The 14,776-nt window shown below is 32.4% G+C and overlaps 2 protein-coding genes across 2 annotated transcripts; both read right to left on the bottom strand.

The window, feature by feature from the left end:
* Window positions 1–1,023: 1,023 nt before the first annotated feature.
* Window positions 1,024–1,308, bottom strand: LOC140788475 (auxin-induced protein 15A-like). Its single transcript, XM_073137731.1, has one exon. It carries the CDS (start codon window positions 1,306–1,308, stop codon window positions 1,024–1,026), a length of 285 nt encoding a protein of 94 aa, XP_072993832.1.
* A 6,029-nt stretch (window positions 1,309–7,337) lies between these two features.
* LOC140788474 (auxin-induced protein 15A-like) lies at window positions 7,338–7,622 on the bottom strand. Its single transcript, XM_073137730.1, has one exon. It carries the CDS (start codon window positions 7,620–7,622, stop codon window positions 7,338–7,340), a length of 285 nt encoding a protein of 94 aa, XP_072993831.1.
* Between the last annotated feature and the right edge of the window lie 7,154 nt (window positions 7,623–14,776).

Genomic DNA, 14,776 nt, shown 5'->3' with positions numbered 1-14,776 from the left:
AAAATTATGAATTCAGACGGGATGCCATATCTATCAAAATAAGAAACAACTCGTAAGGAGGGTGAGATTGATATCCCAATAGAGAGATTATAAATTTATGATCTTTATATCTATGCATAAAAAGATATTTGCACTAATCATCATCATTGATGTTTCTTCTCCCCTCTCTTTTTTTCCCGCAAATGGAAGGATTATAATTTTGGGATCATTATTCGCTGCTGTTTCCTCTAATCAGTACCCTCTTTATTTTTAATATGCAACTTATAATTGTAAACTACCTCCTGTAGCACAGGCGTGTAGACTTAGAACCTTCGTAATTAGGAATAAATACAATTTCCTTGATGTATAAATAGTCAGCCGAATTCAACAGATGTCTTATCAGTAGATCGATATGTATGATTCATGAAGACATAACAAGTGGTTGTTATTTAGGAGGTTAAAAATATGACATTTGTCCTTAGGGAAATGCAGGATGAGTTGTCTGATGAAGAACGTATACTTTCTAATGGAAGGTAAAATATATTTTCCCCCTCCTCTAACGATGAAAATGCCAAGTGTTGGACGTCTTTTTCTTCACATAGGAAACAACCTCCCATTTAGAAGATGCCAACTGTTGATGAATAAATTCCAAGGCACCTCTCATGTTCTCGCACCATGGCAATGTCCTTTCCAAAGGGGGTCCCTATTGCTTTCAAATTAACTAACCAAAGCCAAACGTGTGAACTATCTAAACTGGGCAATGTAATTCAATCAGCTATCTAGATGAATTATCCCAGAATGATCCTGTGAACTTGTTTCGTTAACTATCCCTCTCCTCATTCTCCATATTGAGCACTAGAGAGGTCTAATTTGGAGACATAGCAAGCACTAAAACTGTTGCAAGATGTGTTATCTGAAAGAAAGTATGTACTATTTAGGTGGGATATTAGTATTACAAATGAGAGATAGATAAGGAGAATGACAAAAGAATTAGTAGCTAGCTTTGCTACTTTGAAACAAAGTAACTTTGAAGAGTCTTCTTTATCATAGTCCTCCCAATTGACTGGTTAATCTCACAAAGACCTCTTCTTCGCAGGGAACTCTGATGCCACCTGTTGCATGATCAAATCCAAACTCTTCTTCCGCTCGGTCGAGCAAGCTCTGGAACAAAGGATTTCTCAAGTAGGACACAGGAATCACGAAACGCTTCTCCGTCTCGCCTACGTAAATGGGGAAGTGGCCTTTTGGAACGTCTGCCATTTTTGCAGTTTGTTTCCAACTCAAAGATCGTTGAAGCATATGCATCACTCCTGGAAGACGGACACCCATGGATCTATCTTAAGATCAAAGAACAGAAGGGACTTGAAAGCTAGCGTAGCAAGTGCAGGAATTCTATAGAAGACTTGCAAACTTGGAGGATAATTTGATCTATATATATAGCGTTGCCTACTTTGATACTTGAGCAGCAAAGCACACGGTTTTGCTACTCTGCTTTCCCACTTGTTCTGTCGGTGTATATATGAATGACAAGATAAGGTTTAGAAAGAGTAGTAAATATAAGAATATACGGACATACGCGATTCACGGTGCTTTTTCAAATCTTTTCTAACTAAACGATTGGGTGATTCTGTTTTCCTATTAGAGCAAGAGTCCATCAGTTCACATACTGTATTGTTATAATTATATATATTTTTAAGCATCACAAAGTGCATGTATTGATGATATTATGAGAGAGAGAGAGAGTGTGTGTGTTTTCTTCTCTCCTCGGCACATGACATGTTTAACATGAATAGAATATTATATATATTGTGATTTTGCAACTCCGAGGCATCTTGCTAGTAACTAATATTCTTCAGAAAAGCTCAAACTAAGTCAAAGAGGGCCTCTACTCTCTAGTAAATCCAACATCCGATTAACTCCGTGCCATTGTGTGCTCTTGTTACACTTCTCCCCTTGCATTATCCCAGCATGCATGCATGCAGTATCCTTGTGTTATCATGTTCTGCTGCTTCTAACCTGTCAGGTTCATGAAATCAACTTGCTTATTACTTGCCTTTATCCTCACAGATCATATTGATGTTGTTGGACATTTTTTTCTCACAATAGCAGCAACTTAAGTCTACATTCATCACTTGCAACATATATAGGCCCAGAATCAGCTGACTGTGTCTGCTGTAGACCCTACCCTCTGCAAAGCAATTCAATTAATCCCTCAAAGAAATATGTATCTGGTCCCAGTATTGAACGAAGGACGTGATGCATGTGATCAGAAATGGGTACATGACTGTTCCTACAAAAGTTTCCTGCTATCGAATAATAATTAGAAGCATACATGGGACCTAATTAGTTGCTTGAAATACCATCAAATAAGTATACTATCTGGTAGTTTCAATCAATCTCGACATTTATCATGCATGTTTTCTAATTTATGAAGTTATAGGGACAACAATAGCTTCAATGCCTTTATGGTACTGTTGCTAGAGTTTTCCCCTTGCCTGGGGTATTACTTGCATCAGCCCAACACTGCCCTTGTGGTACCATGTTCTCCTGCTTGTAACCTCTTAGGTTCTTCTTACAGGACGATCAACATGACTATTACTTTCATTATCCTTACAACTCATATAAGTGATCTTGTTGGAATATGTCTTCCCTAGAAGTAGGACCATACTAAGCATCTTATGTCTACCTTCTCCACTTGCAAAATATCAGGGACCAGAAGCAGCTTATTATATCTGGTCATAGATTATACATACCAGTGGCTGATAAGTAAGCATTTTGCAGCCATTAATTATCATATTTGCTTGGTTTGAACCGAAAAATGGATTTGTGGGTTTTAATATAGTTGGTAAGGGGTTTTTTCAAGTAAATGTTTCTGTCTTTGCGTGTTACTTTTTGCAAATCATTTTTGTGTTTTTTTAATTTTATGGTTTTCATTCAAAAGTATTTTCTAAATGTTTTTAAAATTTTAGTTAGTATCAGTGTATACTCTATCTCTTACCCTAAAGAGAGATCCACTACCACATAAACTTTTCTAAGGAATTATTAGATCTCTATTACTCAGTGAATTAAATTACTCACATCGTAATGGTAGGATGCAAGTATTTTTAAAATTGATTATTGAATGTGTTCAGCTTTCGTAAGTGCAACTTAATTATTATAATATCAAATTTATGGACAGAAAAGATTAGTAATTATATTGCATAATCTAAGTTTATGTATGAAAATGTCACACTACTTATAAAAAGACTTGTAAGTGTGAAGAAATTGAATAACAAAGTGTAAAACAATTCTAAGCAGTTTGAATCGCAACATAGTTTTAGCTATGGAACACTGAAAGAAAATAAGTTTGATGTGAACCACATTCAAATCAACTCGAATCGGTCGGCTAGAATTGATAAGAAAAGTTCAAAAACATAACTAGACTTGGTATTTCCTTAATTTACCGAATAGGAATTGCAGAGATTGTTCACACTCTATATAAGGAACCTAAAGTTATTCTCAAGGATTCATCCCACTGAAAAATCTCTCACTTGAATGAGCTTCACTTTCCAATCAAAGTATAAAGCGTTATTTGTTCAGGTGTTTGTCTCTATCAACATATTTTTTAAAGTATTTGGAGGAGATAAATTGAGTTGTTATCACACATTTATAATGACACATGTTCTTGCAAGAGTGATCCATAACTCGGACACAAAAGCAATCAAGTTTCACATAGTAAGACTTCAATCAATAGTAGTTGACGCGGCAAGAGCAATCGTAAATGAATCTTATTTCTATTGAAATATATTGATTTGATATGGGTGGACCATAGTTTTTTTTTTCTTCTCTTTTCGTTGAGAGAGATTTTCCACGTTAAAATTATTTTGTCATGGTCTTATTATGCTTTTACCTTTCCTATAGTACTCATTTTTATTTCTTCTACTTTATTTTGGTCAAGTTGTATACAACCTTTCTAGGCCTACAATTCGATTTCCATAGTGCAGGTTTTGGTTTTGATTTTCAATTTTCAACTTAGTTTAAACTTTGAGTTTTGACTTTCCATATCAATCTTATCCTAGTTGGTTTAAAATTATTATTTCCTCTAAAATCTCAATTGGTATCGGAGCATGCTTACGGATTCAATTTTTTTTATTTATTAATATTGAAGCAGATTCCTCTTATTTTAGAGCTATCATTTAACTATGGATTTTTCAAGTTTGTTTATTTCATATTCTATCATATACTTTTTGAGAACAAGTGTTTTATTAGATAATAACATCAGTTGATGATGAGAATAATTGTATTGATTTAGAGTAATTGGTTAAAGATGAATCCTCTTCCAACCTGGACAATCATATTACTTTTAGTGCTTTTCTAGTTATTTATTTATTATTCTTGTGAGATATTTTTTTAGATAAACAAGTTGAAAGAGTGGATGATGAGTACGTTGACAAAAATTTCAAGGCCCCTGTAAGATGTTCTCTGAATAGAACAAACTAATGAAATCAAATGCAAAACTAGTAAGATGGCTCTATGAAACAAACAATGAGAAGAAGTTTAAATTGAACCAAGTTGAAGATCTAAGAACGAAACTTGAGAATATACAAGATAAGAATATAACTCTCCGTGATAAGCTGTATTCAATGAAGATCAATTAAATGGTTGAAAAGGAGCAAAGTTTAAGATATCAAAGTGAAACTTTGTTTCCCTTTCTTCAACAAGAAAATAATATTCTAATTGGCAAACAAAATCACCTAGGGGTCTAATGAAGGAAAAAAATAAAAAAGAAAAGGGATGATATAATGTAAATCCTCTAATTTACATATTCTTCTGTGAATGCTTCTATGTGAGAACAAATTTTTAATTACTTTGCCTAAGCATGGTTGGGACATAAATTATGAGAAAAATCTTTGCTAAGTGTGTTTTTGTAAATTAGCATAATGTGAAATATGATGATACGAGTAAGGACTTAAATATAATGTTGTATGTTCCTATTTGTCATAGATGTGGTATAATCTAAATGTTGTATTCAATTGCTAAGATCTTAAATCATAACATGGTTGATTCAGTCGCTTCAATTATTTTTTGCAAAAGAATTTAATGCTTACAATGATATACAACATTTCTGTGATGATATGCTCATTAATTTTCATACATCTCAAAATATGGGTGCTAAGAAAAGAAATATATATATATATATATATATATATATATATATATTTGTTTAAATCTCTTGCAAGTAATCCAAATTGCGAGCTATTTGCGTGAAAAAAATTATCTTAGGCTTTGAGGTGGTGTTTATTAATGATCTGCTCTTTAGGCTACTTCGTCTAAAGGGGAGCTTTTTGAAAAACATTTGACCCTAGCTTCAATTTTTTCGGTCATTCATATTCTTTTTATCCTTATTTGATTTCGTTGATACATCTTGTGATTTAAATGAATTTTTTATCATATATTTTGGGCGAATTCTTTGGTGGATTTCATTGTCACATGTTTTGACCTTATCAGATTTTATTGACATACTTTATAACCATCGGATTTTATTACTATATATTGTGACAAGTTTTTGTAGACACATCTCATGAATTTGACAAATTTCATGAAATTATCTTATAGATTTGCGTGAACTTATTAACATATTATGTGATTTGGGTTTTTTTGACGACATCTTATATATTTTCGTTAGATTTTATTGGCATACCTTCGGGCGATTTGTAGTAAAAAGAACTTCAATTTTTTAATTGGTAGAAATAGACCCTCTATTATCGAATTGCAAATTCAACTTTTTTTTACTGATTTAGACTAATTTTCTCTTTCTCTAATCCAATACGACCGTTTAATCTCGATGCACACATTGCTAAAAATTAGAGCGAACATTTTGCATAAGCGATGCATATAAATTACATAGGTGATACGTGATATTTTTTTTTTTTGAAATCTTGTTACGCACATCATTAAAAATCGTAGCTTATATTTTACATAGGTAATACGTATATATTATATAAATGATGCGTAGTGTTTTTTTTTTAAATTAGAGCATTCTTTTTGCATAGGTGATGCATATAAATTATATAAGTGATGCAAAAAAAAATTTTTTAAAAAAATCTCGATATATGTATTATTAAAAATTAGAGTTTACATTTTGTATAGGCGATACGTATAAATTACATAGGTGATGCGTACGCTTTTCTAGGATATAGTAATCTTTTGGGGATTTGTTAGGGCTAAATTAGTAAAAATAATTCGAAATTGTAATTTGATAATAGAGGGGTCTATTTCTGCCAATTAGAAAACTGTATTGATTTTAATGGATCTCATTGACCGATGGTTTTAACGGTTTTTATTAACTTATCTCGATATATATATATATATATATATATATATATATATGTGTGTGTGTGTGTATTTTGATGTATTTAAAAAAAAATTGTTCATGATATGAGTTGCATAGCATTTTTTTGAACATGTGTTGCTGAAATTATATATGCTAAAATCTGAAATCTGTTTTTAATGTTCAAAACTAACCTTGCTAGTATTTGAAATCTGATTTTCTTAATACCAGAAAAGAAAAAAAAATGAAAAATATAAATTTCCAAAAAGACTTGGATATGTGACTGATTTGAGATGAAAAATTAATTTTTGGTCATATTGGATATTCATATGCATTGATCGTTGTACTTATATGGAGTAAGTAAGTTATATATTGATTTTGTGGATAGAGTTCATCATATTTTATTTTTACATGTATGATTGAGAGTACATATCGTAGAATGATACATGTACTCACTTATTTTTTACTTAGTACAAATTGGAAGGCACTCTCACTTTTAGCTAAAGTTTACGAAGATAAAATATATTTTCGCTTGTCTACTTATCAATGAAAATGCCTAAAAGTCTTTCTTTATTCACACTGAAAACAACCTTCCATTTAGAAAAATCTAACTGTTGATGAATAAATTTTTTTAGGCACCATTTGGCAATTGCTATCAAAAGGGGTCCCTTTGCTTTCCTAGGTCCTGTTGCTTTCAAATTAAGTTACCAACAATAAAATTTAAATCCAATGTTGAACTATCTCAACTGGGCAATGTAATTCAGCTCTCCTGATGCACCACAGAATAAGTCCAGATAGATCCTGTGAATAACTTATTCCATCTATCTATCCCTCTCCTCCTTATTTCTCCCACTCTGTTCCATATTGAGCATTTCAGAGCTCTAATCAGTATACCACTCTGCATGATTCATGGAGGCATAACAAGAACAAAACTGTTGCAAGGTGAGTTAATCTGAAAGTATATACTACTTATGAGGGATATTACAAAATGAGAAAAGGAAAAAGAGAAAGGATGACAAAAGAATTAGTAGCTAACTTTGCTGTTTAATCACAGGCCTCCCAGTTGACTGGTTAACCTCACAAAGACCTCTTCTTCGCAGGGAACTCTGATACCACCTGTTGCATGATCAAATCCAAACTCTTCTTCCGCTCGGTCCAGCAAGCTCTGGAACAAAGGATTTCTCAAGTACGACACAGGGATCACGAAACGCTTCTCCGTCTCGCCTACGTAAATGGGGAAGTGGCCTTTTGGAACATCTGCCATTTGTGCAGTTTGTTTCCAACTCAAAGATCGCTGAAGCATATGCATTACTCCTGGAAGACGGACACCCATGGATCTCTCTTGATATCAAAGAATTGAAGGGACTTGAAAGCTAGGGTAGCAAGTGCAGGAATTCTATAAGACACTTGCAAAACTTGGAGGATAATTTGATCTATTTATATAGCTTCCAAACTTTGATACTTCCGCAGCGTAGCACACGGTTTTGCTACTCTGCCTTCCACTTGCTGACAAGATAGAGGTTTCGAAAGAGTAAATATAAGTTGGATTTCATTTATGACTTCTAACTTACGCGATTCACGGTGCTTTTTTCAAATCTTTTATAACTAAACGATTGGGTGATATTGTTATAATTATATATCCTTAAGCATCATAGAGATATTATATGAGAGTGAGTGAGAGAGAGACCTCGGCACATGACATGTTTAACAAGAATGTAATATATATTGGCTATTTTGTAACTCCGAGGCATCTTGCTAGTAATATTATTCAGAAAAGCTCAAACTGTTTGGGAATGGCCTCTTAAGTTCTTCTTATAGGGCGATCAACATGTCTATAACTTCAATTATCCTTACAGCTCATATATGTCATCTTGTTGGAAATTTGTCTTCCCTAGAAGTAGGACCACACTAATCATGTTATGTCTACCTTTTCCACTTGCAAAGTATCTGGGCCCAGAAGCAGCTGATTGTGTCTGGTCATACACTATATATATATATATATATATTAATGGACGGTCTGTAAGTAGTTTTCATATTGTTTGATTTGATGTATAATAAAATTACATATTCGTACGTGTAAATCTATTCGTACGTGTATAATAAAATTATTGTTTAATGTATAATAAAATTACATATTCGTAGAAGATTTGTACATGTGAAAGAAATCTAAGAACAAAGTGTTAAAAAAACTAAAATTTAGCAAATTTGCATAATTGGTTTGACCCAAATTTGAGCGGTTTGAACCACATCATAGTTTTAGCTATGGAACAATTAAGAAATTAAATAAGTTAGATTCGAACCACACTCAATTGGCTCGAACTAATTGGCTAGAATTTATAAGAAACGTTAAAAAAATATAATCAAATTATTGTTTTGTTTTGTGATTTACTGAATACTAATTGCAAAAGTTCATCACATTATATATAAGAGATCTAAAAGTATTCTTAAGGATCCATCCTATCCAAAAATCTCTCATCTAAAGGAGCTTTATTTTTTTTTATCAAAGTGTGAGATGCTATTTGTTTGAGTGTTTACCGAAATGCTCCCATCTAGCGAGCACATATATGCCTAGGCATCCACACAGCATGCGTAACGCACATGATAGGATAGACAGGGTCGTCATGCAAAAGTATACTTGTACTCATATAATCTATCCCCAGATAAATTATACTATCATTCAAATAAATAAGTTAACATATCAATATCTAAATACACAACAATCATGCTGGTCTACTATATAATCTAGCATGATCCACATAGGCCAAGACAAACCACTAAGATATAACTAAAACAACTGATACGCAAGTATAATGTTAGGTTTTTATTTGTTGGCAATTGTGTACAAAATATTCTAAGTATATTTTTTTTCATGTATATGAGCTTTACATAAGTCTAGAATATCTCTGGTTTGAAGAATTGCAAGATTATTGGAGAAAAGCCGTTGAGTTCACACCGCGTTCAGAAACGCGTTCGAACGCGGAATCTGCGTTCACACAGACAGAGAGCCGCGTTCACAAACGCGTTCGAACGCGGAATCTACGTTCACACAGACAGAGAGCCGCGTTCACAAACGCGTTCGAACGCGGGTACTGCGTTCACATAAACAGAGAGCCGCGTTCACAAACGCGTTCGAACTCGGGTACTCCGTTCACACAGACCGAGAGATGTGTTCACAAACGCGTTCGAACGCAACCTAAAGAATTCAAGTTGTCGCGTTCGAATGCACTCGGGCCTGTTCGAACGCACTCGGGCCGCGTTCGAACGCACCAACGAAGTTTGATAAAATTGGACTTTCGTAAGTACGGATAAGACTTGGATTTGGCTCTATCTTGGAGATCATATATAAGGATTGTGATGCCCTATCTCTAGGGTGGTTGAAAAAGTATTATTGAAGGAGACTTCTTGAGGCTACATCGGTTCTTCAACTAACAAGGTTCCACTCATCATTAAAAAGTTAATCTTTCGTCTTAAGGGTTATCTAGACGAAAGATCAATCTCGAGGGTTACTGAGGTTGGACTTCAATCACAAGAAGTAGTGAATCGTAGGTTCTAGCGAGCAAGACTGAGAAGAACAAAGTCGTTTGGATCGACGGGTTGTTTTGTGAGTCAATCTAGTAACTGCTACTATTCTAGTGATTAGTTTTGATCCGAGTTTGGATCCGTGGTTTTTTCTCATTTGGGTTTTTCCACGTTAAAATCTTGGCGTTCATCTCTGCTTTCGTTTTTAATATTTCTACGGACTTTTACTTAAGCGAACGAGTGATATCATTGCCTAGTATTTAGATACATACTTGTGTCTAGGGGTTTTTCATATAATATAATATAATAGAGTACAAATATCTCATAATAATATAACTCAAGTTTTATATAAATTATCTTTTATATCATCTAACGTTTAGCTCATCCCATCAGGATATCTCAAGTTAGGTATCTCATATCTTGTGAGGAGAAGGGGGATATGAAAAAAAAAATTAATAAAGAAAGTCATAAGCCAAAGGCTCAGTAGATCTTATCCCGAATCAATAATATCAAACAGAGAGAAAATAATGTACTAAATAAATATGAATTAGAAAGTAGCACAATATCATGAATAAATATATAAATGTATTCTCAATAATATATAGATATATAGTAGATATCATGTCATGACTAATCAATGTATAATTCTCGACAATATATAAATATATCTCTAGTCATACCATCATCATAACTCTTTCAAATATAATATATTTGATGCATGCCAAATATAACTATGCTATGATATCAAGCGCAACAATAATTATGCATAATTATCACTTGATAATCATATACAAACTATAAATAATGATGCATAATTATCACTTAACATCTCAAACATCAGCATCATTTTAGTATAACATGATCATACTAGACCACCACGCATAGTCAATACTCGATACCCGATCTCATTATCTAGCCTAAACGGATACGAATAATTTTCAGATAGAGAATCGAATCTTAAACGGATATTGATTAAATTTAAAAGAATTATAATCTTTTATTTAGATATAATTAACACAAAAATATTAAGAGCTTTACAACAAATCAATTTTTTGTATGTCAAATATGTAAAATTAGAAAAATTAATCTCTATAAATAATATATAACGTATAATTAGTAACAATATTAATATTTACTATTTAATAAGCAAACTAAAATTGTAAATCATTCAAAAAAAATATGCGGGTAAACAAATATTCGATATCCGTATCCGAATCTAAAACATATATTCGACCCGTATCCGAATCCGTATCCAAATTTTTTAAAAAAATTCTATCCGTATCCGAATCAGATAGAAATTTTTTATCCGAATTCGATCCGAGTCAGGTCAGATAGCGGGTCAGATTGGAGTTAATCTAACCCGTTTTCCCCCTACTCAATGTACATCTGGATCTATATTTTTTATCCCAATACGGATTCGGATATGGATATTGATGGATATTAAAAATTAAAACCATATCCTAAGAAAACGGATACAAAATTATTGGATACGGATCAAATAGTTTTCGAATACGGATCGAATAATTTTCGGATAAATTTTTGGATCTTTAAGGTGGTTCTTCTTATGGTTTTTTTTTCTGGATATAGATGGCCCAGGTTTTGTCAAAGATGAGAATAGTGATCTCTTGCTTGTACCACGGATAAAGAAAATGCTAATTAAGGCGGTTCTATGGTGTACTCCTTCCTACCTATCTCTTCGGTTTCAATTAAGTTAGTCCGGTCTAGCATTAATTGATGGTATGCTTTTTTAAAACTGATGTTGGCATGTATAATTTACAGATATCAAGATCTATCAAACATGATAAGAATTTTGAAGTTTCACTCAGTTATGAAAAAGCGAATGACATGCCATATCCTCACGGGTAGGTGTTGCTGAGGATTGTAAAGAAATATTCTTGGAACTTCAGAAGAAGACACACCGTTATGTAATTTTCAAAATTGATATAGAGATTGACCAACCAACTCCAACTACATGGAATTAGAACAAAATTGCACATTTTGAAGTAGGGTATTAATCCAAAACTATAATAAAGTGCAAAAATAGAGGAGTTAAGAGAGCATAAATGGTAGTACACTAGTACTTGACTATAAACATTGTTGATCCAGGATCACCTTGTCTACCAGCTCGACGAGGGAGGGTCGGAGGAGGGAGGACCAAGCTCGAGGAGGGTGGGACGAAGGAGGGAGAACCAGAGAAGGGAGGACTTGAGGAGGGAGGATCGAAGGAGGCCGAGCTTGGTGAGGCCGATCTCGAGGAGGGAGGGATGCGACTAGAGAGTTGGTGGCATCCGTGACCGGTGATGGCGACGAGGGATTTTAGATGGAGGCGGCTATGAGAAATTAGGAGATTTGGGAGGAGATGGGAGATGAAAGATAGAGAGAGTAGGGTTTAGTTAATTAGTTGGGTATTTATTAAGCAGGTAAACGGATATCCATTATCCGAATTCGTATCCGATAAAATTAACTATACCTGTATCTATATCCAGATCCGGATTTTTTTCTAACAGGCTATCCGTATTCGGATCCGGATCTGGATATTTTTGTAAATGCTATCCGTATCCTTATTCGAATCTAGATTGGATAGCGGGTCGGGTCGGACTTAATCCGACCCATTTTCACCCTATATCTACCATATGCATACTCATGCTATATATCAACTCGACATAAAATATAGATAATATATTCATACCTAATTATTTATATATGTCATCTATATACTCATATACAAGTCAATCTAACAAATACATGATAATACATAACATGTAATATATACTAATATAGTAAAGCTCTCTCGGAGGTAAGACTACTCATAGTCTGATCAAAAAATACAAACCAAGTATTCCTCTTATCTGTAAGTCAAACGTTAACTCATCGCCAGTAGGATCATCAAGGTCTTAAATAAAGAGTTCGAGATCTGAAAATATTCAAGTAACATTAAGTTAGTCATTTTTCGAATCAAAATTTGCTCGTATAAAAATATTTGAGTTTATTAAATAACTAGATCTATATGATAGATTTAATTTATTATTACTATAAAATACTAGTTAGGAAATAAGGATAAAAATAATTGTTCACTGTTTATATAAAAAGATAAAAGGCTAACTATATATAATTATAAATAAAAATATAAGTTTTAATAAAATCTAATATTTATAATTAATTTTTATGATTCCACCGTTAATTAATTAAGAATAAAATGAGAAGGAAAAAGATGAGGAAATGGCTCATCAACAACGAGATGGAAACAGGGAGAGATCGAAAGAAAGAAAGTGAGATATAGAGAAACAAGGAGAGAGGCAACGAGGGAGTGGCGGCGTGCTAAGGTGAAGCCGTGCCGACGGCCGGGGGGGGCGTGGCACCCCAAGGCAACATCAAGCTACATGGCCATAAGGCCATGTCATCCCAAAATAATTTTTTTAGTGTTGGGTTCTTAGATTTAGAGCAATTGATCAAAGAAGAAGCCAATTCCAAGCAGGATTATTGTCTTATATTTTGGATGGATTTTCTTGTTTTATTTTTTTTCCCAGTTCATTAATATATCATATGTTTTATGGTATAATTTTATTGAATTTCATAGTTTTGACAGATTCTTTGGTGAATTTATCACATTTTGGCATTATCAGCTTTCATTGATATGCTTTATCACTATCGAATTTTACTAGTATATCTTGTCTTTATGACAGTTTTTATCAACACATCTTATGACTTTGGCGCATTTCCTAGATTATTATTATAGAATTGCTAGACCTTATTGTCATATTATGTGAGTTGGGTCTCTTTGACACATCTTTAATATATTAACTGTTTTTAAAGTTATTAGGGTTTACACATATATCACAGATAAATACATAATAGTATACCATACAAAAGATAAGCAGTAATTGATAATAAATAAGCAATAAAATACAGGTACAAGTATTATATTATAATAACAATATTGGAATCATATTATCAAATATCTACACTACCCATAGATTAATATTAAATCTAATTCGCCTAAATTGTATTCCGGGACTGCGATAAACTCTTCTCAAATATTAGATTGATTCTATGTTTCTAGATCCTCCATGCCACCTTATCATATCTACCAGATTTATAAAAATAATTATGCATAAATGAATTGTAATGGTAATCTAAACAATTGTTTCAACCTATTTGTTGTCATTATATTTATTTTCAGGTCAGGCTGCTATAATAGGTTTGATAATATAAGAGGAGAAATATTGTTAAAAAAATATTATCGAAAAGCTCTAGAAAGATAAAAGAAAAGAAAGCATTATTTAAATCATTAATAAAATATTATACTAAGAGTAAAATGAATTCATGGTGTAACTGAATATTATTTAAATTCTATAATAAAACAATTCTAATAATCTATTTATATTTAAATGAAAAGAAATGATTGGTTGAAATCATGCAGTTAAGTTAATTTATATGAATTCATTAATAAAATATTATCCTAAGAGTAAAATGAATTCATGGTGTAACTGAATATTATTTAAATTCTATAATAAAACAGTTCTAATAATCTATTTATATTTAAATGAAAAGAAATGATTGGTTGAAATCATGTAGTTAAGTTAATTTATATGATTATACATTTATGTCGAAATATGATAATTAAGTAGAATAAAGTTTAACAGTCTTGTTATTATTATTATAATAAATTTAGGATTAAAATAAAATAAACACAGTTTGAATACGTTTACCCATATAAATTGATATGGTTAACATATATAACAGTAACATAAAATAATTTTAGTGAACACAATGAGTGACTTGAATATAATATAACAAAGTATTTATAATAAGAATGCAATAATTTAGTAGTATAATAGAATAAGACTAGGTTAGTATTTAGATATTGCAAAATAGTATGTTTATAAATATTATAATAATTTTAGTTAATCTAGTGATCACCCAACATAAAATTAAAATATAAATAACCAAGATATAAATAACCAAGAT

The sequence above is a fragment of the Typha latifolia genome, chromosome 5 (genome assembly GCF_019914945.1).
Source record: "Typha latifolia isolate L0001 chromosome 5, TyphaL0001v2, whole genome shotgun sequence".
NCBI lineage: Eukaryota > Viridiplantae > Streptophyta > Magnoliopsida > Poales > Typhaceae > Typha > Typha latifolia.
Note: the sequence above shows the minus strand (reverse complement) of the source record. Positions and strands in the feature narration are given on the sequence as shown.